The sequence below is a fragment of the Salvia hispanica genome, chromosome 1, assembly GCF_023119035.1.
Source record: "Salvia hispanica cultivar TCC Black 2014 chromosome 1, UniMelb_Shisp_WGS_1.0, whole genome shotgun sequence".
In the NCBI taxonomy this organism is placed as follows: domain Eukaryota; kingdom Viridiplantae; phylum Streptophyta; class Magnoliopsida; order Lamiales; family Lamiaceae; genus Salvia; species Salvia hispanica.
Genome location: NC_062965.1, coordinates 6,971,116 through 6,998,495, shown reverse-complemented (window position 1 = coordinate 6,998,495; position 27,380 = coordinate 6,971,116). Strand labels below are relative to the sequence as shown.

At 35.8% G+C, this 27,380-nt stretch overlaps 4 protein-coding genes and 1 long non-coding RNA gene across 12 annotated transcripts; 2 read left to right on the top strand and 3 right to left on the bottom strand.

The window, feature by feature from the left end:
- Positions 1 to 2,707: 2,707 nt before the first annotated feature.
- Positions 2,708 to 3,713, bottom strand: LOC125201097 (protein RESTRICTED TEV MOVEMENT 2-like). Its single transcript, XM_048099021.1, has 2 exons — positions 3,542 to 3,713; positions 2,708 to 3,458 (listed from the first exon to the last, which is right to left on the bottom strand). The coding sequence occupies exons 1-2, from the start codon at positions 3,654 to 3,656 to the stop codon at positions 2,851 to 2,853; spliced, it is 723 nt and encodes a 240-aa protein (XP_047954978.1). The 5' UTR covers positions 3,657 to 3,713; the 3' UTR covers positions 2,708 to 2,850.
- A 2,612-nt stretch (positions 3,714 to 6,325) lies between these two features.
- On the top strand, positions 6,326 to 11,134 carry LOC125201096 (beta-glucosidase BoGH3B-like). 3 transcript variants are annotated; one of them, XM_048099018.1, is made up of 11 exons: positions 6,326 to 6,706; positions 7,169 to 7,373; positions 7,513 to 7,603; positions 7,740 to 7,885; positions 8,253 to 8,496; positions 8,636 to 8,740; positions 8,843 to 9,025; positions 9,146 to 9,350; positions 9,562 to 10,045; positions 10,275 to 10,354; positions 10,961 to 11,134. In XM_048099018.1, the coding sequence occupies exons 1-11, from the start codon at positions 6,469 to 6,471 to the stop codon at positions 11,068 to 11,070; spliced, it is 2,091 nt and encodes a 696-aa protein (XP_047954975.1). In that variant the 5' UTR covers positions 6,326 to 6,468; the 3' UTR covers positions 11,071 to 11,134. The 3 variants fall into 3 exon arrangements, with proteins under 3 accessions (XP_047954975.1, XP_047954976.1, XP_047954977.1); XM_048099019.1 differs by having other exon boundaries at positions 10,966 to 11,119; XM_048099020.1 differs by lacking the exon at positions 10,961 to 11,134 and having other exon boundaries at positions 10,275 to 10,684.
- Positions 11,135 to 15,873: 4,739 nt separating this feature from the next.
- Positions 15,874 to 19,038, bottom strand: LOC125201472. 5 transcript variants are annotated; one of them, XM_048099600.1, is made up of 3 exons: positions 18,724 to 19,038; positions 18,341 to 18,569; positions 15,874 to 18,266 (listed from the first exon to the last, which is right to left on the bottom strand). In XM_048099600.1, the coding sequence occupies exon 3, from the start codon at positions 18,256 to 18,258 to the stop codon at positions 16,060 to 16,062; it is 2,199 nt and encodes a 732-aa protein (XP_047955557.1). In that variant the 5' UTR covers positions 18,259 to 18,266; positions 18,341 to 18,569; positions 18,724 to 19,038; the 3' UTR covers positions 15,874 to 16,059. The 5 variants fall into 5 exon arrangements, with proteins under 5 accessions (XP_047955557.1, XP_047955556.1, XP_047955555.1 ...); XM_048099599.1 differs by lacking the exon at positions 18,341 to 18,569 and having other exon boundaries at positions 15,874 to 18,340; XM_048099598.1 differs by lacking the exon at positions 18,341 to 18,569 and having other exon boundaries at positions 15,874 to 18,285.
- A 4,113-nt stretch (positions 19,039 to 23,151) lies between these two features.
- On the bottom strand, positions 23,152 to 24,547 carry LOC125213952. Of its 2 annotated transcripts, none has more exons than XM_048114779.1 (3): positions 24,466 to 24,547; positions 23,763 to 24,370; positions 23,152 to 23,699 (listed from the first exon to the last, which is right to left on the bottom strand). In XM_048114779.1, the coding sequence occupies exons 2-3, from the start codon at positions 23,832 to 23,834 to the stop codon at positions 23,193 to 23,195; spliced, it is 579 nt and encodes a 192-aa protein (XP_047970736.1). In that variant the 5' UTR covers positions 23,835 to 24,370; positions 24,466 to 24,547; the 3' UTR covers positions 23,152 to 23,192. The 2 variants fall into 2 exon arrangements, with proteins under 2 accessions (XP_047970736.1, XP_047970727.1); XM_048114770.1 differs by having other exon boundaries at positions 24,470 to 24,547.
- LOC125213963 lies at positions 24,370 to 26,649 on the top strand. Its single transcript, XR_007175044.1, has 3 exons — positions 24,370 to 24,613; positions 25,831 to 25,891; positions 26,423 to 26,649. It is a non-coding gene; the product is annotated as an uncharacterized LOC125213963 (long non-coding RNA).
- The last annotated feature ends 731 nt before the right edge of the window (positions 26,650 to 27,380 follow it).

Here is a 27,380-nt window from a genome sequence, read left to right as displayed (position 1 = left end):
ACTTACTTTTATATACTCTCTCTGTAGTCCTAATTAAGTTCGGAACGGGATTTAAGAAATAGTGGAATATGATTCACATTTTTATATACTCCATCTATCCCATATAAATAGCCTGATTATAGATGACACGAGTTTTAATGTGTAATTTATAATAAGAGATAAGGAGAAAAAACAATTGAAATAATGTATGGATGTTGGGGCCATAAATGACAAAGTAAAAAGGTGAAAAAATTTTCATAAATAGATATTGACTACTTCTAAGTGACGGTCCAAAACAAAAGTTCAGCATATTTCTATAGGACGAAGGGAATATTAATTTTATAATAAAATATGAGTGGAATGTGAGGCCTATTACAATTTATTGAATACTCCGTCCGTCCCACAAGAATATGCACTATTTCCGTTTTAGTCAGTCCCACAAGAATATGCACTTTCTAATTCTGGAAAGTCTGTTCTCTCTAATGAGGTGAGACTCATTCTCCACTAACAATACTTTAATTACTTTTTCTCCCTATCTCTCTCTTACTTTACAGATTTTACGTTAAAACCCGTGCCGTACCCAAAGTGTATATTCTTTGGGGACGAAGGAAGTATTTTAAATGGAACTCCTAATATGACTTAATTTCCTTTTTCATCCATCCTACAGAAATAGTATTTTAAATTATATCTTCTTTACTTTACTACATATTTTCTACATAGAATGTTATTTTTCGTAATAGGCAAGTGTAAGTATTAAGAATAACACGGAAAACGATCATTTTCTCAAATTCCTGCCAATGATATATGTAAAGTCAAGCAATACTATCATAATCTAAAAGGAAATGAAATAACCACTGGCGGATCCAGCTAGGAGCAAGGGGTACAAGTGTACCCCAAATAATTCTCTCCTTAGTATATATTTGAGATGAATTATACAAATGGTGTGTATAGCCTAGCGGTAGTTGAGCCTATTCTCACATAATATACCCAAGTTCGATTCCTCCTCATCATGTTTTAGGTAGCTTTTAAATATTACTTCTTTTTTATTTTTATTTTTATTATTATTATTATTATTTTTATTATTATTATTATTATTATATTTTTTAGATAGTAGGAGTACTTAGGTAGCTCCTCATCACGTGTGTTTGCAGATTTTAGTTTCTATTATTCTATTTACGTTTTAGGTATTTTTTTTAATGTTATTTCATTTTTATTATTTCTATTTTATGCAGATTTTAGTTAGTGTTTTAATATCTAGCGTGAATTCAAAATATTCAATTTTTCGACCATTTTTAGATATTAGATAGTTTGAAAATTTTTATGATTATGTGACTTTAAACTTGAACATTATTTTTTTATTTATATTATTTTTAACATTATTTAATACTATGGTACTATGTATTTTTTTTTACTATATAATTCGCATTCCCAATTCAAAAAGTCTGGATCCATCACTGGAAATAACTGAATGGTTAAATAGTTGGTGACTCTGTAATAGGTACACAGCTGAAGGTGCTGCACAAATATCACGAAAGTTGAACATAAGATTTGAGAAATATCAGAGGTTGAAAGGGAGAGTAGAAGTAGCAGGTTTGTTTCTTGGTGAAGCAGGTTTGACTTTTCTATCTCTTCTTCTCTCTTTGGCTGTGTCTTGGGGTATCATTGCTTGGTTGATTTGGTGTTTGTCTGTGGTTTGTAGACTTTCTTTTATTAGTTGTTACTCAGCTGTTTGCTAGCTTTTTGAATCTCCTTTGTACGTTGGACCTCTCTTGTCTTTTACGATTTTGAGCCTTCCTAAATGCATCGAACAATATCACGGAAGTTTTTCGTGCTGGAATTCTTTCTTGCTATACCAGCAAGGCAATTTGGTGACAATTTAATTTATTAATTAGTCTTCGTATCTATGTTTAAATGTAAAAGTTGATATGAATAAATTCACGCCGCTTAACTTTTCTGCATTGAAATATTTTGTTTGTATTTGTTGGAAGAAGATCCCGTGTATCAAGGAATGATATGATGAATCAAGTAATTGATACACAATTGATGTACTACCAAAAATAGAATTAGGTTTACCTTTTGTGTAGATTATTCAACATATAAAAGGGGATGTAATTCACTGTAAATAACACGTCACTGAATACACAAAAACCAATTCTTCGATCCTTTTATCATGGTATCAGAGCCGGAAATAATCTGGCTCAGAAAATTCTCATCATAGCCTGTTTACCCAATTCTCGGCCAAAGGCTAAAACCAACCAGAAACTCAATCCCTATACACAATCCGTCACTAAATAGCGAGTTTTTTGTAGTGTAAAGATCTCAGTCAAGTTACATTTTTACCTTTTTTGAAGCATCAGTTAGCTGGAAATCAAACCTCCCAAGTGTGGTGGGTCTATCCACAACAGAGGCTGAGTATATGATGTTGACAGCAGCTGTACTGGAAAGTTTTTGGTTGAGAAGCTGATTTTGGTGTAAGGCAAGAGGCGGTAGTTAAAAGCTGTGACAACAACGGTGCAATCAGATTGGCTAGACATCAAGTTTTTTACTAGAGAAGCAAGTTCATTGATATGCATTTGCATTTATGAAGGAAAAGCTAATTTGTTATTTCTATACGAAAAGATCCACAAGTAATTATAATATATGACATATACCAAATCATATTTTAGACGGTATGAACAAGATATAGCTAATTCCTAAAATATCTAATCATAATAATACTCGTATCAGGTTGCTTAAATAAAAAAATTTCACTAGTTTTATATTAAACACCAATGATTATATAAAAGATGAAATGTCTTGGCATTTGATAGTATATTCGACAATCTCATCTTATATTATTTTGTGTTACATAGTTTAGGTTATACAACCTATCTATTTCTTATCGTCTCCTGCTACAAACTTGTAGGTGACATAAGCACTAAACGAGACGATTACAAGCACAGCCACCCCCATATTCACCATCAACTTCCTCTCTTCATTCAGCTCAGCCACGCCTTTCACTGCTTTCGCAATCGCTCCACTCGACTCGATTACCTCTTTTTTCTTTCCTCCTTTCACTGCCTTGGTGAAAGCTCCATCTTCACTTCCACTCGACTCGATTCCTTCCTTTCCTTTTCCTTCTTTTCCCTTTTCCTTGGCTGGAAGTTCTTTCATCCTCTCTTCCTTTGCAGCTTCCTCTCTCTCAGCTCCGGCCAGCTTTGTTTTCGATGAGCTAGCTTCCTTGCCCCGGTCCTCAACATGTTTTTGTTTCTCTTCTTCGCGAGCCTCATGATGAGGCTTGTCGATTGTCTTTTTTGGTATTGTGATGGTGAGAGCGCCATCGTGGAACTTGGCTCGAATTGAGTTCATGTCGGAATTCTCAGGAACCTCGAAATCCTCGAGGAAACGGCTCCATTTGTTGCCGGCAATGAGTCGCTCCCCACGAACCCTAACGATGTTACGGCCTTCTGTCGAAACCCTAAGTTGCTCTCTCATGAAACCTAAAATTTACAATAGCAGTAACATTTAATTTTGCATAAAAACTCGTGACAGACTGTCACGATGTATAAAAACACAAGCATACCAGGGATAGAAATAATGAGGCTATGGGAATGAACATCTTGTTGCCATTCCGAGTTGGGCTTGAAATCTTCGTACACCGGCCAAACCCCAGCGACGCCTCGACCCCTCATCGCCATCCTCACTTAGCTTGATTATTTGATGGTAAAATGTATGTATCGTGATTATTGGCCTATGATCTTAAATTACATAAATCTGGTATGTCTATTTATATAAATAAAAAAGTTGGGAAATCTGAGAATGAAGGTATGTATATTGAGTTAGGCAATGATGAAGTAATCGAAATTGAGATTGTCCAAAGAAATGTAAGAGGTATTTCTTGACTGCGGAGATGAGACCTAATAAAGTTCTTTATTTGCCTTAGACACTACTCATCATATTACCCTAATTTTTTAATATACGTAAAAAGTTTTTGTTGAGTTATTCCATTTTAGTATAATAGAGGTTGTACTATAATATGGTTTTCCGAACTATTTCTCATAAAATACTCTCCTAGATTATTTCAAAAAGAAAAATACTCTGATAGATGCAAGGAAGGTTTATAATTTTGTCACTTTAAATATTTCAAAATCTATATTTATATAAGCATTTATATATAATCAATTTTTAACACGGCGTTTGTGTAAATTGCGTCTGAATCAAAAAATCAAGTATTTTTCACGGACAAAATATGAAACGAAAACATCAGAAATAAGTATAATTTTCAATTTTATTATGTACTAAATTTATTAATACAAAGGTAATTTAGTATGCAAAATGTTAGTACTATCTAGTAAAAATATTTAATTATTTCTTATCTATTTTTATATTGAAAATTAGTTATTGGTTCTTGCCTCTGAAAAGTGAAAAGCATTATAACAAAGAATTGACTAATTTATTATATAAATCATTATAGATTATTCAATAATTATCGACAATCAATCATATAAAATTAACCTTAAAAATGTGCCATGTGACATAATATAGGCAGGTGATTAATTATGATAATCTAAAAATTATAATTTGACTTTAGTTTTTATATAAGATCGATGGGATTATTTTTTGATCCAATCTCTGTCTATATTAATTATATAATGTTTCCATCAATTAAAGGATTTACTAAGCATTAGTCGATGTTAATGAGAGATGTTACGTACATTCATCGCTACTTTTATTATACATAATGGATAATACTACGTGTCACCAAAAAGGTCATTAATTCATTAATAACGAAAATGGCATGCATTATTTGATTTAAAACTTTTCCTAATTTCTATATTTCAAATTTATGAGAAAGGTAGTCTAAGGATGTGGCCACCCCACCCTTACATAATTAATAAATATTAAATATAATTTAATAAAGCATATAAATGGTTTTCGTGTTCCTAATTGAATGTGATTTTCAAGTATATATATTCTAGTAGTGTTTTTTTTTTAAATCTTATTTCCTTATTTATACTCTCTTTGTCGGATTATGTTTTACTTTTTGGTAGCTTGGATTTTTAAAATGTGAAGAAAAATAAGTTAAAAAGTTAATTAGTGGATTGTAAGTTTCACTTTTTTTAATATACTTGATCAAATGTAAAGTGAATAAATTAATGAATATGAAATTAATTCACTATAAATAATAAAAATAAAATAAAACAAGTGATTCATGTGGACAAAAAATAAAAGAATTACATTACTGGGTACTTAATAATTAGATTGATCATTTCAATTTTGTGAAATCTATGATTCCAAAAGGTTGCATTTCTTTTTCACTTTTTTACTCTATGCACAAGCCACAAACATTATGAAGTATGAAAACATGCACAGCATACGCATTTTTTGTATAAATTGGTAGTAATATTTACTGTTGATATGAAGAAAAAAGCTTGTATCAAATCTTAAGATAGTAAAAAGACCAATAGTCAAGTTTTACTAATGCGTTTGAATATTCGATTAATAGCCAATTCGATTAGTAGTCAAATTGATAAATTGAATAATCGATTAAAAATCTTCTTTAATTGCATTGATTACAAATTGATTATCCAATTAACAGATCAGAACAAAAAAATAACTGACTTCAAAAAGATGTGTTTTGTTACCATAAATAGTTGATCAAGAATCTTTGCAAAAATAAATTTCAAAGACGAAGGGTTGAACATTTACACACTTTATCAACATGCAATTTTTTTAATAAAATGCTAGATTTTGTATAGTTGTATAAATATGTTTATTCGATTCTTCAGCTATAATAGACTGATTATAGGGAAAAGATAATCGTACATAATTGTACATGTACATAATATTTTAAAAAAATTTAGATTTAAGTGAATTTAATTAAAAATTAGTTTTGATATATGTAGCAATAACAAAGAAGTGATATAGAAATTTTATGTCGAATCGTAGCATGATTTCGACTATGATTTGAATTAATATACAATATTTAGTAGAAAATATATATTTTATTAAATATACAAATATTTAAGTATAAATTTTAAATCTTTCTTGAAGTGTTGCAAAATGATTAGTATGAAATTTATTTTAAATTAATTAATGTTTATAAAATAATTTTCAATGTAAAATGTTTTAAAAAGTTTGATTATGTACGTACGTAGTACGTTTATCACTACTCATGATTATAATCGAATTTCCCGATATTGCCGATAATTGACAGACTGATTATCACGAAAATTTGGGGATTCCTAAAAATTCGAGATTTTTCATATTAGAAGAAAAAATTGTTACATAATTAAATAAAATTAAATGCGGCGAGCTGTGTATTTCAATCCCAACCACGTTTGAAGAAAGAATCACCAATCACATTTCCCTACCACCCACACTTTTCCCACTCCCCTCAACTCAATCACTATTTATCTCTCTACAAAGAGCACATTTTTGCACAGTTGCAGGCACCCATTTAGCCAAGTTTGGATCTTGAGCAGAGTGTTGGTGCAGAGCAGCTGAAATATGAAGTGGGTTGGAGGGGTTTGGATGGTGTGGTTGTGGAGTGTGGTGATCCTGTGTGGGCGGAGGGGTGCATTGGGGAAGGAAGAGGATTATGTCAAGTACAAGGACCCTAAACAGCCTGTTGGGGCGAGAGTCGAAGATCTTCTTGGTAGGATGACTTTGGAGGAAAAGATTGGACAGATGGTTCAGATTGAAAGGCTTTCAGCCACTCCTGATATCATGAAGGACTACAAGATTGGTAATAGTAATGGGTTTCAAGCACATTTTGCTCTGTGTGTGTGTGTTTCTTGTTTGCTTGATGGATTTAAGCCCATTGTGATCTTGGTTTTTTTTATTCTTGTATGATTTTTGTGTTCTTTTTTTTTTTCTGATTGAGAACTTGTGTAGTGGGAGTTTGAATTATATTATATATGCAACATTGCTATCTGAATGTGGGCTTTCAAGGTATATATCTTGAACAAGATCTATAGAAAGTTCTTATTTTGTGATAACGTTGTTTGGTTTTGACTAATAAAATTTATAAGTGAGATTTCATGTTGACTGGAATATTGTAAAAGTAGCTAAATTTAGCATCCAGAAGGAATATATCTTGACATCTTTTTGATTGGATTAGTAAATAAATTTGGCAAGGAGATGAATGCAATTGTTTGTCTCTTTTGATCACATGCTTAAGTCGAGACTATCTTTATTCGTGATGCAGGTAGCCTGTTAAGTGGTGGTGGAAGTGTGCCTCTTCAGCAAGCTACTGCTGCTGATTGGGTTAACATGATAAATAACTTCCAGAAGGGGTCTTTATCAACACGTCTCGGAATTCCTATGATCTATGGAATCGATGCTGTTCATGGGCACAATAATGTCTATAACGCCACCATATTTCCTCACAACGTTGGCCTTGGAGCCACCAGGTAAGTTTTATACAGCATCAAATCATCAATTGTTAAAATGTGAAAACCACCTCTTTCCTTAAAGAGTGTAAGAAGTTATATATTCATGGAATATTAATTCTCTGCAACACCAGATTAAGCTTTTCCTGTCCTGTAACAGGGATCCTGACCTTCTGCGGAGAATTGGTGATGCAACTGCTCTTGAGATCAGAGCTACGGGAATTCCTTATACATTTGCTCCTTGCATTGCAGTAAGTTGTACTAATAGTTTTCTCCCTCAGTTACAGTATGAGATAAAAATTTCTTCTAGATACTATCTGCTTAGAGCCATCTCTTTGTACTTGGATCTTGAATGAAGTCTGACAGTTTGTTCGTATTTTTCTGCAGGTCTGCAGGGACCCCAGGTGGGGAAGATGCTATGAGAGTTACAGTGAGGATCCCAAGGTAGTCCAAGAGATGACGGAGATTATACCCGGGTTACAAGGTGAAATTCCAAATGGTTCGAGGAAGGGTGTCCCATATGTTATTGGAAAGTATGTATTTAACGGAACTAATTTCATGTCTAATTATTTACTCCTATTATTTAAAATAATATGGACAAAAGAATTATCCTACTATTAAATCACTATAATCATCATGATTGGCAGTACGTTCTTTAGCATGATAAGTTCCTTCTTGCAGCTTAATATAAAAGAAGTATCACAAGTTTTGAAATTTTCACATGAGAATTTTTCTCTCTTGATCTTTTCCCTGAAATAAATGTTCCCTCAATTATTTTCCCTTTATTGTCTTGCCAGACATTGGCTTTTATTTTTAGATACCAAGTTTTCAGTAATTTGCCGAATTTATCCAAACATGACTTTTTTTTTTATTTACTGACCCCCACCACTTTCGTCTCAGGAACAAGGTAGCAGCTTGTGCGAAACACTTTGTTGGCGATGGTGGGACGACAAAGGGCATTAACGAAAACAACACAGTGATTGACATGCACGGCTTGCTTAGCATTCACATGCCTGCCTATTATGACTCTATCATTAAGGGTGTCTCAACAGTGATGGTTTCTTACTCCAGCTGGAATGACAAAAAGATGCATGCGAATCATGAGTTGATCACTGGATTTCTGAAGGGTACCCTCAAGTTCAAGGTATCTTTGTAGAGATATCATATACACGGCATGCTTTTTATCTGTAGTAGTATTCAACTTAGGTGACAATTGCTTGCTTGATTCTATATTTCATATGATCTCTGATGTTGCATTAAGCTAACAAATGTTGTGGATACAGGGCTTTGTTATCTCAGATTGGCAGGGCATTGACCGGATCACTTCTCCATCACATTCCAACTATACGTATTCTGTGCTAGCTGGTGTTCAAGCTGGAATAGACATGGTGTTGTATTGTTATTTTGCTGAGAAATTGTTTCTCCTTTCCAGTAAAGTTTGTATTAAGTTCAATCTCTTCTGATGTGAAGTAATTTCTGGTCTGTGACAGATTATGTTGCCATTTAACCACACTGAGTTTATTGATGACCTCAAATATTTGGTCAAGAACAAATTTATCACGATGGATCGTATTGACGATGCCGTCTCGAGAATCTTGCTCATCAAGTTCAACTTGGGTCTCTTCGAAAGTCCTCTTGCTGATCTCAGTCTTGTGAATGAGCTTGGGAGCCAGGTAAATCTACGATTCCCTTGATGGATTTTAAAGCTTAACGTTATATGTGCTCTACGGGCTATTATAGTATATCCTAATGCGTGGTATACTGAGATCCTCATATGTTAATAACAATAACAGGCACACAGAGATTTGGCGAGGGAAGCTGTGAGGAAGTCACTTGTTCTGCTGAAAAATGGGAAAAATGCAAATGAATCACTGCTTCCGTTGCCAAAGAAAGCATCCAAAATTCTAGTCGCTGGCAGTCATGCCGACAACTTGGGTTACCAGTGTGGTGGATGGACAATTGGTTGGCAGGGATTTAGCGGAAACAACGGGACACGAGGTAAATATTACCTCATTCTATGTATAATGATTCAAACAGTTGCACTTGTTATTTTCATCATCTATTCATCTTACTCTACTCAAAATTCTGAAAATGGCTTGCAATGTTTAGAGTCATTTCAATTGAAGTTTGAATGAATCTCTTCCCTTTGGTCAACTTGTGAGGAGAATCATCTCAACAAATCATTTAAAAGCAAATTGTATCATGACAGGTACCACAATTCTCGGTGCTATTAATGCCACTGTCGATAAGGACACAGAAGTTGTATACCTTGAGAACCCCGATAGCGAATATCTTAAATCCAACCACTTTGATTATGCTATAGTGGCTGTTGGCGAGCATCCTTACACCGAGACTGCAGGGGACAGCGACACTCTTACCATGGCAGACCCTGGACCTGATACAATAAAGAATGTCTGTGGAGCTGTCAAGTGCGTGGTCATCATCATATCAGGCCGGCCAATTGTGATGGAACCATACCTTTCAGGGATTGATGCTCTTGTCGCAGCCTGGTTGCCTGGAAGTGAAGGCCAGGGAGTGGCTGATGTGCTATTTGGGGACTATGGTTTCACGGGACAACTTCCGAGGACTTGGTTCAAAACTGTAGATCAACTCCCGATGAACGTAGGGGATTCTCATTATGACCCACTTTTCCCTTTTGGATTTGGGCTCACAACCAAGTCCATGGTAACAAGGTATAAAACATGATCTTGATTCGAACTGCAGCCAAATATTAATTTTTTTTTTTCGTGCCATATATTCTAACAAGTAACAAACACAATCTTGATTTTAACTATGGGCTAATTTCTGATTCTTTTCTCTACCTGCAAAGAAAGCTATTGCATTTATACTAATTTAGTTCTTTTTCCATTTGCATTTCTTTTGATCTGATTACTGATATGAATCGTGTTAAAATTCTTTCAGGTCAGTATCAGCTGGTGTTGACAGAAGGCCTTATGGAGCCGTGGCCGTCATTTTTCTACTTGTTGGTCTGTATTTTCAAGGTAAATTTTTAGCTTGAGAAGCACCGTCTTTGCAGGATAGAACAGTCGAACTAGATAGAAGAACGTTTGATGTAGGAGTAGGAATAACATTTTATGCATACACGAAGAATAGCTGTATGTTCTTGTCTTACCTAGATCAGTATATGTGATAAAGTGCAGACATTCATCAACAGTTGAGAGAGGATAACATATGTAATGTAACATGTGTTCCTATATAGAGTCAGTTAAGTTAGAGTCAGTTAAGTTAGGCATAAGTAGACTTCTAAAATGTTTCAGTAATGTTTTGGCATTTTGGAATAAATCATTAGGCATGTGTTCGTACCATACCAACTCCTGCCTTAATTATGCCGCGATAATGAAATTGACAACACGAGAGGATATTAGACAACGGGATCCAAAGATCTCAGTCGATTTCAAAGTATGATCTTCGATGAATTCCAAACTCGTGCAATAAAACATTTAATTACCGAGTCTAAATTACAATAATATCAAAAGATTTTGATTTAATTAGCAATGATCTGTTTTTTATTTCCTTTTTTTGGGAAAGTGTTGGTTTCTTAGTTTCTCTATTTTCTCTTTGTTTCTTGTGAAAAAACAACGTTAAAGTAAAGAGGAGGAAGTTGGCTTGTAGCTGGTTTAGCCCTTTTGTGTTGCACCATTTTCGGAATAGCGCGAGGCCGAGTGGACGGGATCGAATCGAGTTACAGAAACTTTAGCAGGTTTTATTATGTTAGATATTTTTTAATCAATACATTTTTTTCCTTAATAATGGATTTTCACTTATTCCTATAACTTGAATTTTCAATTTATTGATTAGAGGAAAACGTCTTACCAATTGCGTTGAGTTTTGTTATCTTATTCAATGCAACAACTAATACTTGCCCCAATTTTACAAAAAGTCGTTGGATACTTCAACATGTAAGTTAAAAAGAAAAGGAAATGGAGCTAAGGGGTTAAATAGTCTATATTTAAATAATTTTAATAATTTAGTATTTTAAAAAATGTAAAATGAGAGTTACAAATAGAGTCACTATTCAATTTTGTGATGAAACTGGTAAGGTTAAATATTGAATCCACTTTCTCTATATTCATACATATTGTAATTGTTTGTATGTAAATAGAAGTTCATTTGGCAAAGCTATCATATGAATTTTAATTGCATTCGATTCTAATTTTGTGTGAATCTAGTTCGTCGATGGCTCTTAATTTGCGGTGCTACTATGAAGAAGACGAAGCCATCGAAGCATAAGTACTAGACAAGCCATATATGTCGAAAATGAAGGGGTATATTCAAAGGATCCTATTTTTTGAAAACGGAAGAAGTATATTTAAATGAGGTTCAAATTAGTGTCGCCGAAACTTTTGGGTGCAATTAAAGAAGTTGGATATGCCATCATAGATATCGGTATAGAAATTGATAAAAAAAAAATCTTACTATAAAATGTTGCCATAGTATTAATACTTGTAATGTAAATTATTGACTAATAAAATGATGGCCCTATAATTATATATAGGGATTTTGTATAACTCTTTGTTATTTTTTCATAAATGAATCTTAATTGAACTGGCCTAGTTCGGAAATGAATAATGATAAATGTACACAAAGTGTACACGCAAATAATGCCTCTAATTTTGAAATTTAATTGAATTAAATTACAATTTAATCTTGTTGTTAGTAATATTATTCTATAGCAATAAAAAAGAATGATATGGAAAATTTGTGAGAAATTTTTACATGATTTCGAACTTAATTCGAAATAATTATACAATATTAAAAAAAAGAATGAACTTCAAAAATGGTCCCTGGACTATGGGTTTATTCCGAAAATGGTCTCTGGACTTTAAAAATATCACCAGTAGTCCCTGGAGTAAGGGTTAATATCAAAAACGGTCATTTTGCACTGTTTCGAGACGAAAATGCCCTTTTGAGGGGTTTTGGCAATTTAGTTTTTTTACACTTTTAACATTTTAAATTTGATATTATTTCAGTTATGTACTAAATCTGATATTATTTCAAAATTATCATTCTTCTTCCCTTTTGTCATCCTTCACTTTGTTTCTTTATTTCAATATTAGATTTAATTTATAAAATTAAATTTTAATTTTTAATTTTTAAATATCAATTATTTTTTTTTAATTAAAACTATTAATTCATGGACACTATAAATATTGACTAAAATTATTAATTTTTGTTATTTAATATAGTATTCAGCTGAAAATTGAAGAAGTACAGAAAAATAATCATGATGAAAAAATAAGAGCTATTCTATTTAGCCTTCGTTCGGTTGTTATAATTGCTTGTGATTGAATATTATGAAGTTGACTAAAAATTTTATATAGGAGTATTTTTGTTGAAATTTTCTAGTCATTTTGATTGTTTTCAAATTAATAAACGAAAATTATATTAGTCTTACATTAGACGCATATTTATTTCAGAATAAATCGCGTTATATGATCTATTTATGATTAAATCTATTAAATATTGATTAAAACTAAGGCGTTGTCATATCTTATTGATTAAATATTAGACACTATCAAATATTGATCATGACTATTAATTTTTGTTATTTAATAATTTTTATAATTTTAAAAATTTATTGATATTTAAAAACTTAAATTTAAAATTTAATTTTGTAAAATTAAATCTAATATTGAAATAAAGAAACAAAGTGAAGGATGACAAAAGGGAAGAAGAATGATAATTTTAAAATAATATCAGATTTAGTACATAATTGAAATAATATCAGATTTAAAATGTTAAAAGTGTAAAAAGACCAAATTGCCCAAACCCCCCAAAATCCCTCAAAAGTGCATTTTCATTTCGAAACAGTGCAAAAGGACCGTTTTTTATATTAACCCTTAGTTCATGGACTACTGGTGATATTTTTAAAGTCCATTGACCATTTTCGAGATAAACCCATAGTCCATGGACCAATTTTTAAGTTCACTCTAAATAAAAATAATAATTTTTCTTAAATTTGTCAATATTTAATTTTTAAATTTTAGTACTCCCTCCGTCCCCAATTAAGAGTCACACTTTTCCATTTCGATCCGTCCCCAATTATGAGTCACCCTTCATTTTTATCATAAATAGTAAGTAGGTCCCACATTCCACTAACTCAATTTACTCACATTTTATTACAAAACAAATATAAAAAAATGGGTCTCACATAACTTTTCTTTACATTTTTCTAAATTGTTACAGAATGTAATTTACTTTAAATTAATTAATATTTATAAATTATTTGCAACATAGAATATCTAAGAAGCCCAACTATGTATGCACATTTATCAGTACCCGGTAATTAGTTAACTTTTATCGAATCGTCCCAATATAGGGAGATAATAATGTAGTGGTTCTAGTTGTGTAAGTTACTAGGAGTACTAAAAATCTGTATGAACATTTTTTATGAAATTCCAACATGTGATGATACGACTACGAGTGTGTAACTGTAGAATATCTCCCCAATATAGGGAGATAATAATTGTATTCCTATTTAAGTGGACTGCGACAGGAGTATGAATTATACTAATTGTAGAATCAGTAGTGATAAACGTACATAATTGTATGTACATAACCGAACTTTTTTGAACATTTTACATTGAAAATCATTTTATAAACATTAATTGATTTAAAATAAATTTCATATTAATCATTTGCAACACTTTAAGAAAAATTTAAAATTTTTACTTAAATATTTGTATATTTAATAAAATATATATTTTCTACTAAATATTGTATATTATTTCAAATCATAGTCGAAATCATGCTACGATTCGACATAAAATTTCTATATCACTTCTTTGTTATTACTACATATAATATAATAAATAACAAAACTAATTTTTAATTAAATTCACTTAAATTTAAAAAAATTTAAAATATTATGGACATGTACAATTATGTACATTTATCTTACTACTGTCCGGACTTGCTAAACTTAAGTAAATGGAATATTTCACTACTTTTTGCTGCCTAAGCCAAGTTCTTAATGATGTTGGGAATAATAATAAAAGAATGGTTGATTTTAGGGATGTCAACGTAGCCCGTCGAATAGCCCGCCAAATTTATAGGATTAGGGTTGAAAATTTCTAGCCTAATAAAATTAAAATCCAATTAGCCTGCACCCGATTAGCCCGCAACCGATTAATCTGCAACCCGTTCAGACTCGAAAACCCAATGGGCTAGCCCGGAGTATTTTTTTACTCCTAATTTGATACTTACTGATTAATTTTATAATATAGATAACTAAAAAAATAACTTTCAATTTTATATTAAATATACAATTTATATATTGAATTTTTATTAATATAATAATTGATAAATAAATTAAAAACTTCAAATTCACTAAAAAAAATTAATTAAACTTCTAAACCATGCATTAAAATTCCACGAAATATCTCAAATATTAGTATTTGATTTTGTTTATAATTGCGTTTAAGCATATATCTCAAATATATCATAATTAAATGTTTTACATTGTATAAATATAACTAATTTTAATCATTATTTATTAGATTGACCACATTTTAATATTATCGGCAGCAACCCGATTAACCCGTTGGACTAGCCCGAAACCGAAGCTTTTAGGGTTAGGGTTGAACTTTTATAACTCGAAAGAAATCACAACCCGATTAGCCCGCACCCGATTGACCCGCAACCCAAGTAAGATTGGCTCGAAATCCGACGGGCCGGCCCAATTGACATACTTGCCTGATTCATGTCCTATCCCATTATAACCAATGACTCAGCTAAATAGACAAGCCAAATGTTTTGGGAGCATAAAGTTCTACTCATTGGAATCTGGACATTACAAATTTTATCCAAACAGGTTACAAAAGAGAAATATTCAAGAATCTTGAGTTGAGATTTTAGCACTTGAGGGAAACTGTTGATTTGCAGTTCCTGGTTAGGTAATGGTAATGGTAATGGTATAGCTATAGATGGTCTGCCTCTACTCAGGGTTCTTAAAAAAATGGACTGAAACCACCATCAGGTACAGGAGGAAAGGTCTACACCAAGCTGATGCACTCAACCGAGCACAAGCCGTGCTTGTACGAACCTCTATACCTAGCTGATGCATTGGATCCACCATACTCTAACCACCTTTCATGAATCATTCAACCTTAGCTTAAAACTACACACTCTATAGGCTGGATCACACATTCAACACCACATTTCATACAAAACACAGTCCTCTGCATTTCAAATAAAATGACACACTATCTTACTAAATCCAGATTTAGATAGGTCAAGCTTGCCTTCTCGTTGGCTGCATTGCCAGTCTCAAGAAGCATCTATATTGGCTGAACTACCAATGGACTGGACCTGATTAGAGCAGATAAAGCTATTGCAGATCCCAAACAACCCCAGAGCAAAAGCCGAGTAAAGTAAAAACAGCATCATGATATGTACAGTAACATTCAAGAAGAAAAAACTATATAATGTAGTAGATCATTTCAAACCTATCATGAAAAAGTAGGCTGTATATTATCCTATAAAATTTGTACCCCTACCAGAAAGCAAACCATTTAATAGGATAAATAATAAATTTAGTCATCTAATTATTAGGACAACAATCTTGCACCCCAACTTATAGTAATTCCTTTATCTAAAAGCAAGTCTAAAAAAAATTACTGCACAGGTAAGAAGACCATAGCTTAGCTTAGCCTAACTTTATTGGATGGATTCAGAAAGAGCACACTCATATTGGCGCTGCACACGTCGTCCGGAAGTGGCCTGTCTGATTGCAGCGGCTACAATGTACAACTCTCTTCACACGGCCACGATCTTCTGCTCTAACACGCTTCTTCCTCGGCCGCCCAGGAGGGCGGAGTGATTTAGGTGGATTAATAGTCATTTCTGCACATTGACTGCCAGTTGGATCTCCTTCAGATAATTCCATCCACAGTGTTTTATCTGGGATAGGATGAATGGTTTGTGAGTACGTCTTCCGGTAGGTAGCAACAGTGAAACAGCTCTCAGTGAATCGATGGACATTCTGTCTACAAGAGAGTAGTGCAGCGACAGCATGTGCACAGGGTAGACCATACAGTTGCCATCCCCGACACAGACAACAGCGATTTCGGATATCAACAATGTTTGTCCCCTCGTGCGATATTACCTCAAATTCAGCTTCATTAGCGCGAAGAACCTGATAAGTTCGTGCACGCTCAAGAGCCTCTGCAACTCGCCTCTCTGCACTCGGCACAAGGATGGATGTCCACTGCATACTAGTCTCTCGACGTTCATTGAACCAGGTCATTAGCTGCCTTCGGATGCATTCCATCATCTGGATTATTGGAAGACCTGAGGCTTCCAAGATCCAAGTATTTAGAGATTCCACTATATTAGCTGTCAAATGTCCAAACCTTGTTCCCTCAAAATAAGCTGTGGCCCATAATTTTGGGGGAATCCGCCGAATCCAGTATGCTGCATCTTGAGAAATCTCTTCAATTTCTAGAATTTTGGCTTCAAATTCAATAACTGTAAGAGCATGGGCAGCATCCCATAAAAGGTTAACAAGCATTGAATTGTTAAATTCTTTCCGGAAGCTTTCACTCAAATGACGCATGCAAAACCCATGGAAAGCAGTCGGGAAATTTGCTTCTACTCCATCAACGACTCCTTTTTGCCTATCTGACAATATCGTAAGCCTTGGCATGTTTTCAGTATTCACCTCAAGAAGGTTATGGAGCTCGGAGAGAAACCACATCCAGTTATCATCATTCTCCTCATCAACAACACCAAAAGCCAAAGGGAAAAGACCACCATCCCCATCAAAACCAGTAGCCAGAAGCAATGTACCCAGATATTTACTCTTTAGAAATGTTCGGTCAAGCCCAAGAAGCGGACGGCAAGCATTTAGAAAACCATATATGGATGCCTGAAATGAGATAAAGAGGCGTTGGAAGCAATTGTCAGTAGGATTTCCGTAAACTGATGCAATGCTTCCTGGGTTAGTCCTTTTAACTTGCTCACAGTACTGCGGGAGGAGACGGTATCCTTCTTCAAAAGATCCACGCATAGCAGCCATAATCCTTTCCTTTCCACGCCAGGCTTGCTTGTAAGATAGAGTGATACCATGAACTCTATGGATTTCTTCCAAGATCTCTTTTGGCTTGCAATTTGGGTTCTCCCTTAGGCGTTGCTCCACAGAATTGGCAACCCACTGAACCGAGGCCTGCTGATGCCCCAGATGGGAAATTCCTCCGCACGTATGGCTATCATTGATGGTCCTGATTGTGAAAGTGGGTACGCCAGGAAGCTTTGCAGCATGAATGCGCCATGGACATTCCTCACTGGCACATCTGGCAGTAAAACGAGTTTTATCTGACTTTATGGTCTGCATCTCAAAATGCAGGGCAATAGCTGTGTCCCTCAGAGCCCTTCGACAAGCTTTGACATCAGTGAATTCTTGCCCAACGTGAAGTTCGTAGCTAGGTTCTATAGCAAGGGTTCTCTGCTGCAGAATATGAGCGGGAGTAACTACTAGAGACTGGTGAAGATCCATATCGTGCATAGAGTCCATGCCCATGTCCTCATGCTGGATCACTGCTAATTCCATATTTTCGTCAAGATCTTGGGTCTCAGACATTGCCAAATGAGTATGATCAGACATATCTAACTCACTGTCATCACAATGTAGATGCACGTCTTGGATATCATGATCAGGTTTCTCCTCCATCGACAAACCATTCTCTTGCTCATCATATTGAGGACCATCATCCTGACCGTCATGACCCTGCCCCAGCATGGCATCTTGTTCGTGAGCCTGACCCATCTCCACGCCATTATGGTTTTGAGCAATAACTATGTTGTGATTACGGTTTAGCACCACTGGCTGGTTATGACCAAGAGCTGCATCGTTATTTTGCCCCGGGAGCACTTCTTGGTTCACCATCCTTATGTCTGCAGGAATTACTTCTATCTATTGCATTAGACACAATTCATTAAATTTGAGACTGCAATCTAACAAATCAAACCTGCATAAGCTCAATGGTCAAGAATTGCAATCAAATTTCTTGAAAATCCAGAACCAAGTAATGAAATCAGAAGGGATTTGACATCATCACAAGATATTTTGTCCTAAGCAGCAAATTTCACACACTGCACCATACTGCCTAACTCAACATCATTTTGTACCGCAAACCTCCAAACAATAAAGGTGGGCATATCCTCACAACCAATCAAATCCATTCAACCAATAAACCACTGCCAAAACATACACACACACACACAGAATCACATCAAAAGAGGAATCTTTACAAAACAGAGCTTCAGCCAAAAACAAACAACACAGAAAACGAAAGGATCCAAATTCGCTAGCACAAACAAAAGGAAAGAAAAAAATGAAAGAGAGATTCACCTGCGTATAAGAAAGGAAATTGGAGCAAAAAAGTGAAATCTTGATCACATCAAGTAGGAGTGTTGAACAGAGGAGAAAGGCAGCTGAGACAACAGTCTCTTCAGTGAAGAATCTTAATCAGAATCAGAGAATCAGAATAGGAAAAATGGATCGGGGTGAATTGGGCATCGGGGAATTGAAAGGCAGTTAATTGGTTGGAGAAATTTGAAAGTGGCGGGGAAAATCGGAGAAGGAGAGAAAAGGGAAATCGGAGAAAAGAGAGAAAGGAGAAGCGAGGGCAGAAGAGGGCGATGAGAGGATTGGGAGGTGTGAGGGAATAAGAGGGATGGGTATTTAGGTCAAACCTCTCACCCTTTTCTTCTTCCTATTTTGTACTTTACCCTATTACCCCTTTTCTATTTCCCCAAAGGCCCATACTAGTATTAATATTGTGATTTCATGTTAATTTGGTTTTTACTATAAGTAACATAGGCTGGTGACAAGATAGGATATAAACATTTAATCATACAATTTAATTTTAATAATTAATCTAATGCATTGTCATAAGTGCATTATTGCAAATTTGATATAATATACTTTTATGTACACAATAATGCATCATTTGATTGCAATGATAGGCCATACAAGATCAATGGTTCGTAATGCTATCCTTTTTAATCGATAATCTTCCACCTTTGATTGATCAATAATATTGTTAAGATTTTATATGTCACACAATAACAATATATAAGTGGTATACTTCCTCCTTCCACTTAATATTGTCCATATTTTCATTTTTGATAATCCATAAAAGATTGTTGACATTTTTTTTCTCTATTAAGATAAATGGATCATATATTCAATGTTGGATGGAGTAAGTATATACTAGCAAATTTCAAGTACTCCCTTTGCCCACTATAAGTGAAACATTTCTTATTCGACACAAGATTTTGTATACTGTTGTTTTATGAGTTAGATGTAGAGAAGATAAGGTAAAAATATAATAAAGTAGATAGAGTGATAATTCTATTTTGAAAAATGTGTCATTTAGAGTAGAAGAAGTAAATTTATCACTCAAAGTGAGACTAGAACAATATTTATTATTCAAATTAATTTGACACAACATTATTTTTCTGACATACTAATATAATTATGTTATTGTTATTATAAGAGGCTATATTGGAAAAAATGTAGTTGGGCTTCCTTGGAATGGGCCAAAACCCGGATGAGACAATATAAGATTGGGTTATTTTCAAGTAGTCTCATTATAAAATATGAACAGATCATAACTCTCCATTGATTTGAGCCAATATTATAAGGGTCAACAAAACCAGGCCGCTACATCATTTGTTAGGGTTCGTTCGATTAAGAAGATATGGGTTCGTCAGATTTATTACTTGAACAATATTTATTATACAAATTAATTTGACACAACATTATTTTTCTGACATACTAATATAATTATGTTATTGTTATTATAAGAGGCTATATTGGAAAAAATGTAGTTGGGCTTCCTTGGAATGGGCCAAAACCCGGATGAGACAATATAAGATTGGGTTATTTTAAAGTAGTCTCATTATAAAATATGAACGGATCATAACTCTCCATTGATTTGAGCCAATATTATAAGGGTCAACAAAACCAAGCCGCTACATCATTTGTTAGGGTTCGTTCGATTAAGAAGATATGGGTTCGTCAGATTTATTACTTGAACAATATTTATTATTCAAATTAATTTGACACAACATTATTTTTCTGACATACTAATATAATTATGTTATTGTTATTATAAGAGGCTATATTGGAAAAAATGTAGTTGGGCTTCCTTGGAATGGGCCAAAACCCGGATGAGACAATATAAGATTGGGTTATTTTCAAGTAGTCTCGTTATAAAATATGAACGGATCATAACTCTCCATTGATTTGAGCCAATATTATAAGGGTCAACAAAACCAGGCCGCTACATCATTTGTTAGGGTTCGTTCGATTAAGAAGATATGGGTTCGTCAGATTTATTACTTGATTTAAATAAATCGGGTATGGCCCACCACAGCCTTATTCAAAATATACGTTTGGGATACCACATTTGGGCCCAGATTAGGGACAAAAATTTCTGCTTTGTCTCATTACATAAAAGGCCTGATATTTCGAAATGACTATATTGCCCTTAAAAATTTCAAACAAATTTATGTCCCGTTTCGTTGAAATAAAAAAGGCGGAGAGTCGATTCAAACTTACAAATTCAAGAATACATTCCTTCTCACTTATATAGACATCTCTTCCATTTACCAAGTGGAGCTCCAAAATGAGATAGGCCTTCACCAACACAATAGCAAACGACTGTGTTTTCATTTTACGCTGATGTCTGTCGTCGGATTTGACGGTGGTTACAGAGCTATTCTCGCTTTGTAGGAGTTTCATATACATAATTGGAGTTAACTCTTGTTATTTTCCATGATTTGTAGTTGCTGTGAATGTTTGTCACAATCGGTTTATTCGAGTGGGATCCTAATCAAGTTTTGGATGTTTGTCGTTTGGATAATTTGGGAAAATTTCTTATAAATCAAAGCATAAAGTAATTGCTATGGTTACCTTTGTACTGGACGAATCGATGTTATTGATATGATTCCCTTTGTTCTGGACTTATGATGTTATTGATTTGGTTCCCTTTGTTCTGGATTTAAAATGCTATTGATATGTTTCCCTTCGTTCTGGGGGAATAATGTTGTTGATATGTTTCCTCACGTTCTGCCCTCTTGCGGCTATGCTGTTGAACGGACGGAAAGAGGGAATCTGCATCTAGATGCGTGGAAGAGGGAAATCCATCACAAGGTCGTTTTGTTAAGAAAATTAGAGTATTTACGGTCACGTACCTAATATACATATAATTCCATAACTGGTGGTTCATTTGGTTGCAGTTAACCAACTCTCACCGCAGCAGAAATTCCGTAAAGGCGATCGATCCCGGAGGATATGGATGGCTAAAGAGGAAGAATTCCTGGCTGCCTGTATGGCGGACCTCGTCGCAAGGGGGTGGAAGTCTGACAATGGCTTTCGGACCGGGTATTTGGAGAAGATCGAGGATGCAATTCGAAAGGAATTTCCAACCACGGATATCAAAGGCACACCACATGTAACATCAAAGATAACTGCTTGGAAGAAGTCCTACACCAGCCTACGAGGAATCCTTAGTAGGGGCGGCATCGGGTTCCATTCTGATGGCGAATACAAGATCGAATGTGACGACGACCAATGGGAAGTAATCGTTATGGTAAGGATTTGTATTTTTTCTGTACTTTATTCCGAACTAGCACTCTTCATACTAAACAGCTAAAATATTTGGACGGTGGTGTAGGCTGACAAGGACGCCAAGGATATACGCCATAAGTCTTGGACGCTGTGGGAAACGTGGAAGGTAATCTTCGGCAAGGATCGTGCGAGTGGGGGAGGGGGAGAGCGGGTAAACGATGTGGCTGATCGTATGCGTGCCTCTGCTGCCGCGGGTTCTAAAGTGAATGAAAACGACTTCAGTCAGGGCCTTGACCATCCGGAGGCGGATAAGACATTTCCTTTGTCGCAGCCAGGGGGAAATCTGGACATGAGTTTGGGTAACAGTGACAAACAGGCATCCACATCCGAGCCCCACTGTAGAAAGAAGCACAAGGTCGACGGTCCTGACTCCGCACTGATGGAGTTCTTAGCTAACCTTCACCATGACACAAACAACCATCTGGAGGTTATTTCATCACGGATTGGGTACGAGTTCGATCTTGGGCAGGCTAACCAAGACGTGTTTGATAAGTTGGGTACCGTCGATGGTCTCACTCTCACCCAGGAGTACCGTCTTTGTAACATCCTAGGTGATAAACCGCAACGTGCGGAGGTCTTCATGGGAATGCTGGCTGCAACACGTCTAGGATATCTGCTTATGTGTATCAAGGAGAGTGACAAGGGAGCGTGAATGGAAGCTGGTCTTTCTATCTTTTGGGTACAATACTAAGTTTATCTAAGCTTATAATTATGATACATATTGGACTCTAGGATATTAGTAGTGATTGAACGTAGCTTTTGTTTTGGGTTGTCGTTTTGATGCTACGGTCACACATATGTGTTTCCATTAACAAACTTATTTAATGGTACAGAGACACATATGTGTACTCAACGTATGTAATATTTTCCACTAGTAATGGCGAATATACTATCGTATTCCATTTTGTTGATTGGGCAGAGGGAGATAGATCATTACCATAATATATGTTAGACAAATGTTGTAAAAAATAGAGCCCAACTTAAAATTGCCCTCTTCACTATGCAAAAGACCATATTCACAATACATATGGGTACACCACACAATAACATAGTCACTACCAAACCTATTCATACTAAGCTTTAGCTACTACATGATGCAAAAGCTTCTACTAGTAGCAAAAGGTATGTCACAAACAGAAATTCAAAAAATCAACGACATATATCATACCAACATCGCATAGCTAATGAACAATATCCATTCTACCCGATCTACACTCTTGGTTTTTTGTAAATATAAGGCCACTGCTGCTTAGGCGTGTTTGACGCACACGAACTCGTGTTTGGTGAAACCTTGACGGGCCAGCCTTGTCTTTCTTCCCGTCGGGGACAATGGGCAAGTCCCTACGCTTCTCAAACCTAGTGTGCAACTTCCCGTTGGCATTCAAGTCAATGAAACAAATGCCAACTTTATTTGTTAATTCGAGATCCATAGGGGGTTCGCCATCCTCCAGAAATAGCTTTAGACGGACCGTACGTGGTGGGAAAACAGTCGGCAATGTCACCTCTGCGTCGCACCCAGTAATCTCATAACATCTTGGCTCATCAGTGGATACTTTCTCCGTCCCGTCAGATATGAGTACAACTTCTGCATCCTCTTCCTTCTTCACTTCACCTAACCCGAACAAGCAAGCGAGCTTTGAGAAATAGGGGTCATCACGGTGGTAATATGCCCCGACGAAAGGAGTTTTCTGTCATGGTTGAAAGGGGTCAGTTTGTTCATAAATATTTTAGGGACATCTACCATAACATACCTGGAGTATTCTTGCCCATATGTTGTCACTGGCCCGTACAAACTTCACCCCGACATCCCACGAATGTAACATCCCGGGTCTTGTTTAGTTGATCTTGAAAGGAGGTCGAATGGGTATCTGAATTTTTTCGTTTAATCTTCATTCCTTATTAACAATAAAAGGAGTATTAGATGTTTACGATAAATCGATAAGAGTCGTAATTTATGTTTAGAAATTAGCATACCACTAAAGTATTAATTGCTAAATTTTATGATTTAAATTCAAGAAATAAAGTATAGTAGAAATAAAAGGATTTATTTCTTGTGGGCCTAATTTAAAAAGAAAGAGTCCACTCTCTCAAAACCCAAATCACTAAAATAATTTGTTCTTTGGAGCCCAAAGAGCCCATGTCAGATCTCTTTGCATAAATTGCTGATAGCTCCCCTCCACCTCTTTCTCCTTGATTACTCTCCCCCCATTCAAGCCACGTGGCATTCCTCCACCTCCCGCTTGATCCACTCCGCCACTTCCTGCTTGATTACTTTCCTTCCCCTCAAGGCACGTAGCTGTAGCTGCCTGATTACTCTCCTTCCCCTCAAGCACGTAGCTGCTTGATTACACTCCACCTCCTGCACATAATTCACAATCACTTTCTGCAAACTCCAAGAAAAAACAGAGAGCCGAGAGGAAGGAAGAGAAGTAGAAGAGCTCTTGTTTCCAATACCAACCATCCACGGCAGAAATCGAGAGTTCAAAGGGGCTGGTTAATTCACTTCCAATAAGCATCCCAAATCATAGAGATGAGTCTGCCAAGTCCAAGGAAACTACTCCTCTCAGTCTCAAAATTTCACAATTCAATATCGTGTTTTAAGGTATAAAATCCTTTTGATCATGGTTATACATAGCATATCATCCACCACTCTCACACAAGTAATTCAATCAATAACAATCAACAATGAACCGAACACAACGAATTGAACACCCCTCTGTAACTGTAACTAAATGAACTACGAAAAGAACATAATTTGAGTGCTAGAACTTATCTTGCGGGGGCGTTTCGGGGCTAGTTCGGGTGTGATCGAGTTGAGTTCAGGGTTGTTTTGAATGGTTCGGGGGTTGCCGGATACCGGCGAGGTTGTTTCGAACTCAGTAGGGGCTGCTGGATACCGATTCGGGGCTGTCCAAACAGCAAGCGTACGACGGAGGGGCGTGCAGAGGAGGCATATCAGTATAGCAGCGGCGTTGCTCTCCCAGCGACGCCGACGGAGTTCGGGAGGCAGCAAGAGCGGAATCCGGGATAGAGAGAGACAGAGGGATCAACATCGCGCCACCGTGAGAGCAGCAGCGGCGAGAGTAAGAGGGAGTGGGGGGGGAGAAAGAGAGGGAGATGGAGAGGAGAAGAGAAGAGGAGCGCCGTCAGAGGCGGTGACGGACGGCGGCGCTGGGGCGTGATGGCCGCGGCAGTAGCTGGTAGTGAGAAGTGGGAGCTTCTCTCACATCAAATTAGAATTTGGGTGTGAATGGTGAGGGGCATCAGTGGGTACTCATTTGTGTGTTATTTTGATTGTTGGGCTAGGAAATACTAATTCATTTGACTAATTGAATGGAAAAGTTTAAATCCGGGCCCAACTCCTTTTAATAAATTTGGGGGCTGCAGTAAATATACCAAGGAGGCCCAGTTTCAAAAATTTAATTATTTGGATTCAAAATAAAAGGAAGTCTTGGCCCAATTTTGAAATCTGAATTTATTGGGAGGGATTTAATATTAAATCTTAGCCTAAGTTTTAAATTAAGCTTCAATTAGTATTTATATATATAGTTCCTTCTAACGTGTAGCTAAGCTAAAATAATTGATCTTTGGTTTTGTTAGAGTTTTGCGGGAGTAAAATTCATAGTAAAGTATGGAGTTCCAAATTAGTCGAAGCCGGGAATAGTGAACGGAGTATTAAATAATATATGAGTTTCAAAAGTTTTAAAGGATAAGCGAAAAATGAGATGGCTTAATTAGGAGGCATGCATTCCTAATAAATATAAGAATTTCTTGAAGTCTGATTAGTATTTTATATTATATTGTATTGTCTTGAAAAAGGTTATCTCCGCAAGTTAAGGTCGGAACGAGAAAATCAAGTTAAGGAAATTAAACGAACGAGGTGAACATTTCTATCCTACATACTAATGTGGATGAAAATATGAAAATGTGAATCTATGTTTGTTGTTTATGTAAATAATGTTGTCTTGCCATAAATGATTTGTTTTATGCCTATCTGTTTGGTTGGAACGTAAGAATCGAATTCGGGTCCAAGTGAGGGCGGTGTCCCTACTCGGATTAATGTACACAATTGGCCGTGGAAGATGGCCATCTTCCACGGGTCACAAATAAAGTTATGGAGGCCGTGGGAGGTGGCCACCTCCCCGGCTGGAGAAAAAGGTAGGTGACCATGGGAGAGCACCATCTCCACGGCACTTGGTGTTCAGATATGGCAAAAGTACAGAAAGAACTTAGACTGATCAGTCGAACTTTAGCTCACAAAGAATTTAGTAAGTTCGGGCCTTTTAAGAGAAAACCCTCGAGTGTTATTGTGATGGCATGACAATATTTTCATTTTATGTATGTATATTTCGGCAATGTGTTCACTAAGTATTTTTATACTCATGCCCTGCATATATTTCTAAATATGCAGGTTGAGCAGTGACGGTGGAGAATGCTGAGCAGAGTTATGATTTTCCTTTTATTTTAAGTAGAGGCTCTCGGCGGTGCATGTCCCCATACATGTGACCGTGTTCGTTCCGTTGCGTACTAAGGTTCTAGATGACATCGACTGTTACTCTGATAATTATTTATTAAAATGTAAGATTTTCATTCAAGTTCTAGTGATTAAAAGTTGGTTTGAACCTGTTTTCCCCCTTACTTCTAAGTAAATATTCAGTCATTGTTGTATCCCCTTTCTGTTCCCCTCTTCTTATTTCCTACCCCTAGTCACGGTTTCCTGGCTTTGCTATCCTTAGCAAAGTGCGGTCGTGACAACGAAGCTCCGTCAGCCTGCAACCTCTTGAAAGTGTTGTACCTATGTTTCATGAAATCAAGTCGCTGCTTGAGATCTGACTCAGTTACTTGGATATACATCTTCGACGCCACCTCTTGTTGCGCTGTCATCACAAACCAATGGGGGAAGTCATGGAGCACCCAGTTCGTCGCTCCTTTCAGCCTGATGATCATGTTTAACATGATCTCGTCAACCTCGGGCGAACAGTTACCATAATATAAATAGGCTGCTTGTTGGGGGATGATCGTGTTGGCTGAAGGAATTTTTGGAGCATGAAAGTGTTTGGTTGTAAATCAAATTGAGGTACTGGATGGTTGAATAGAATTGGTAACAATGAATTGTATGAATGACATTTATCTACCCACTCCCCTTAAACCTATCTCTATGCAAGTAGAACAATTACTCTACTTGATGAAACTAAGATGATGGCTGATAGACATATATCTACCAAGCTTGATGTTGTGTTGTTGATGGTACAAATATTTATGGAAGCACACATCCAAATGAGGCCAAAATTAGTATGGGCTTCCCTGACAAAACGGGACAATGAGGCATTAATTTTTTGCCTTTTTGTAAAATACTTTCATTAATTTCA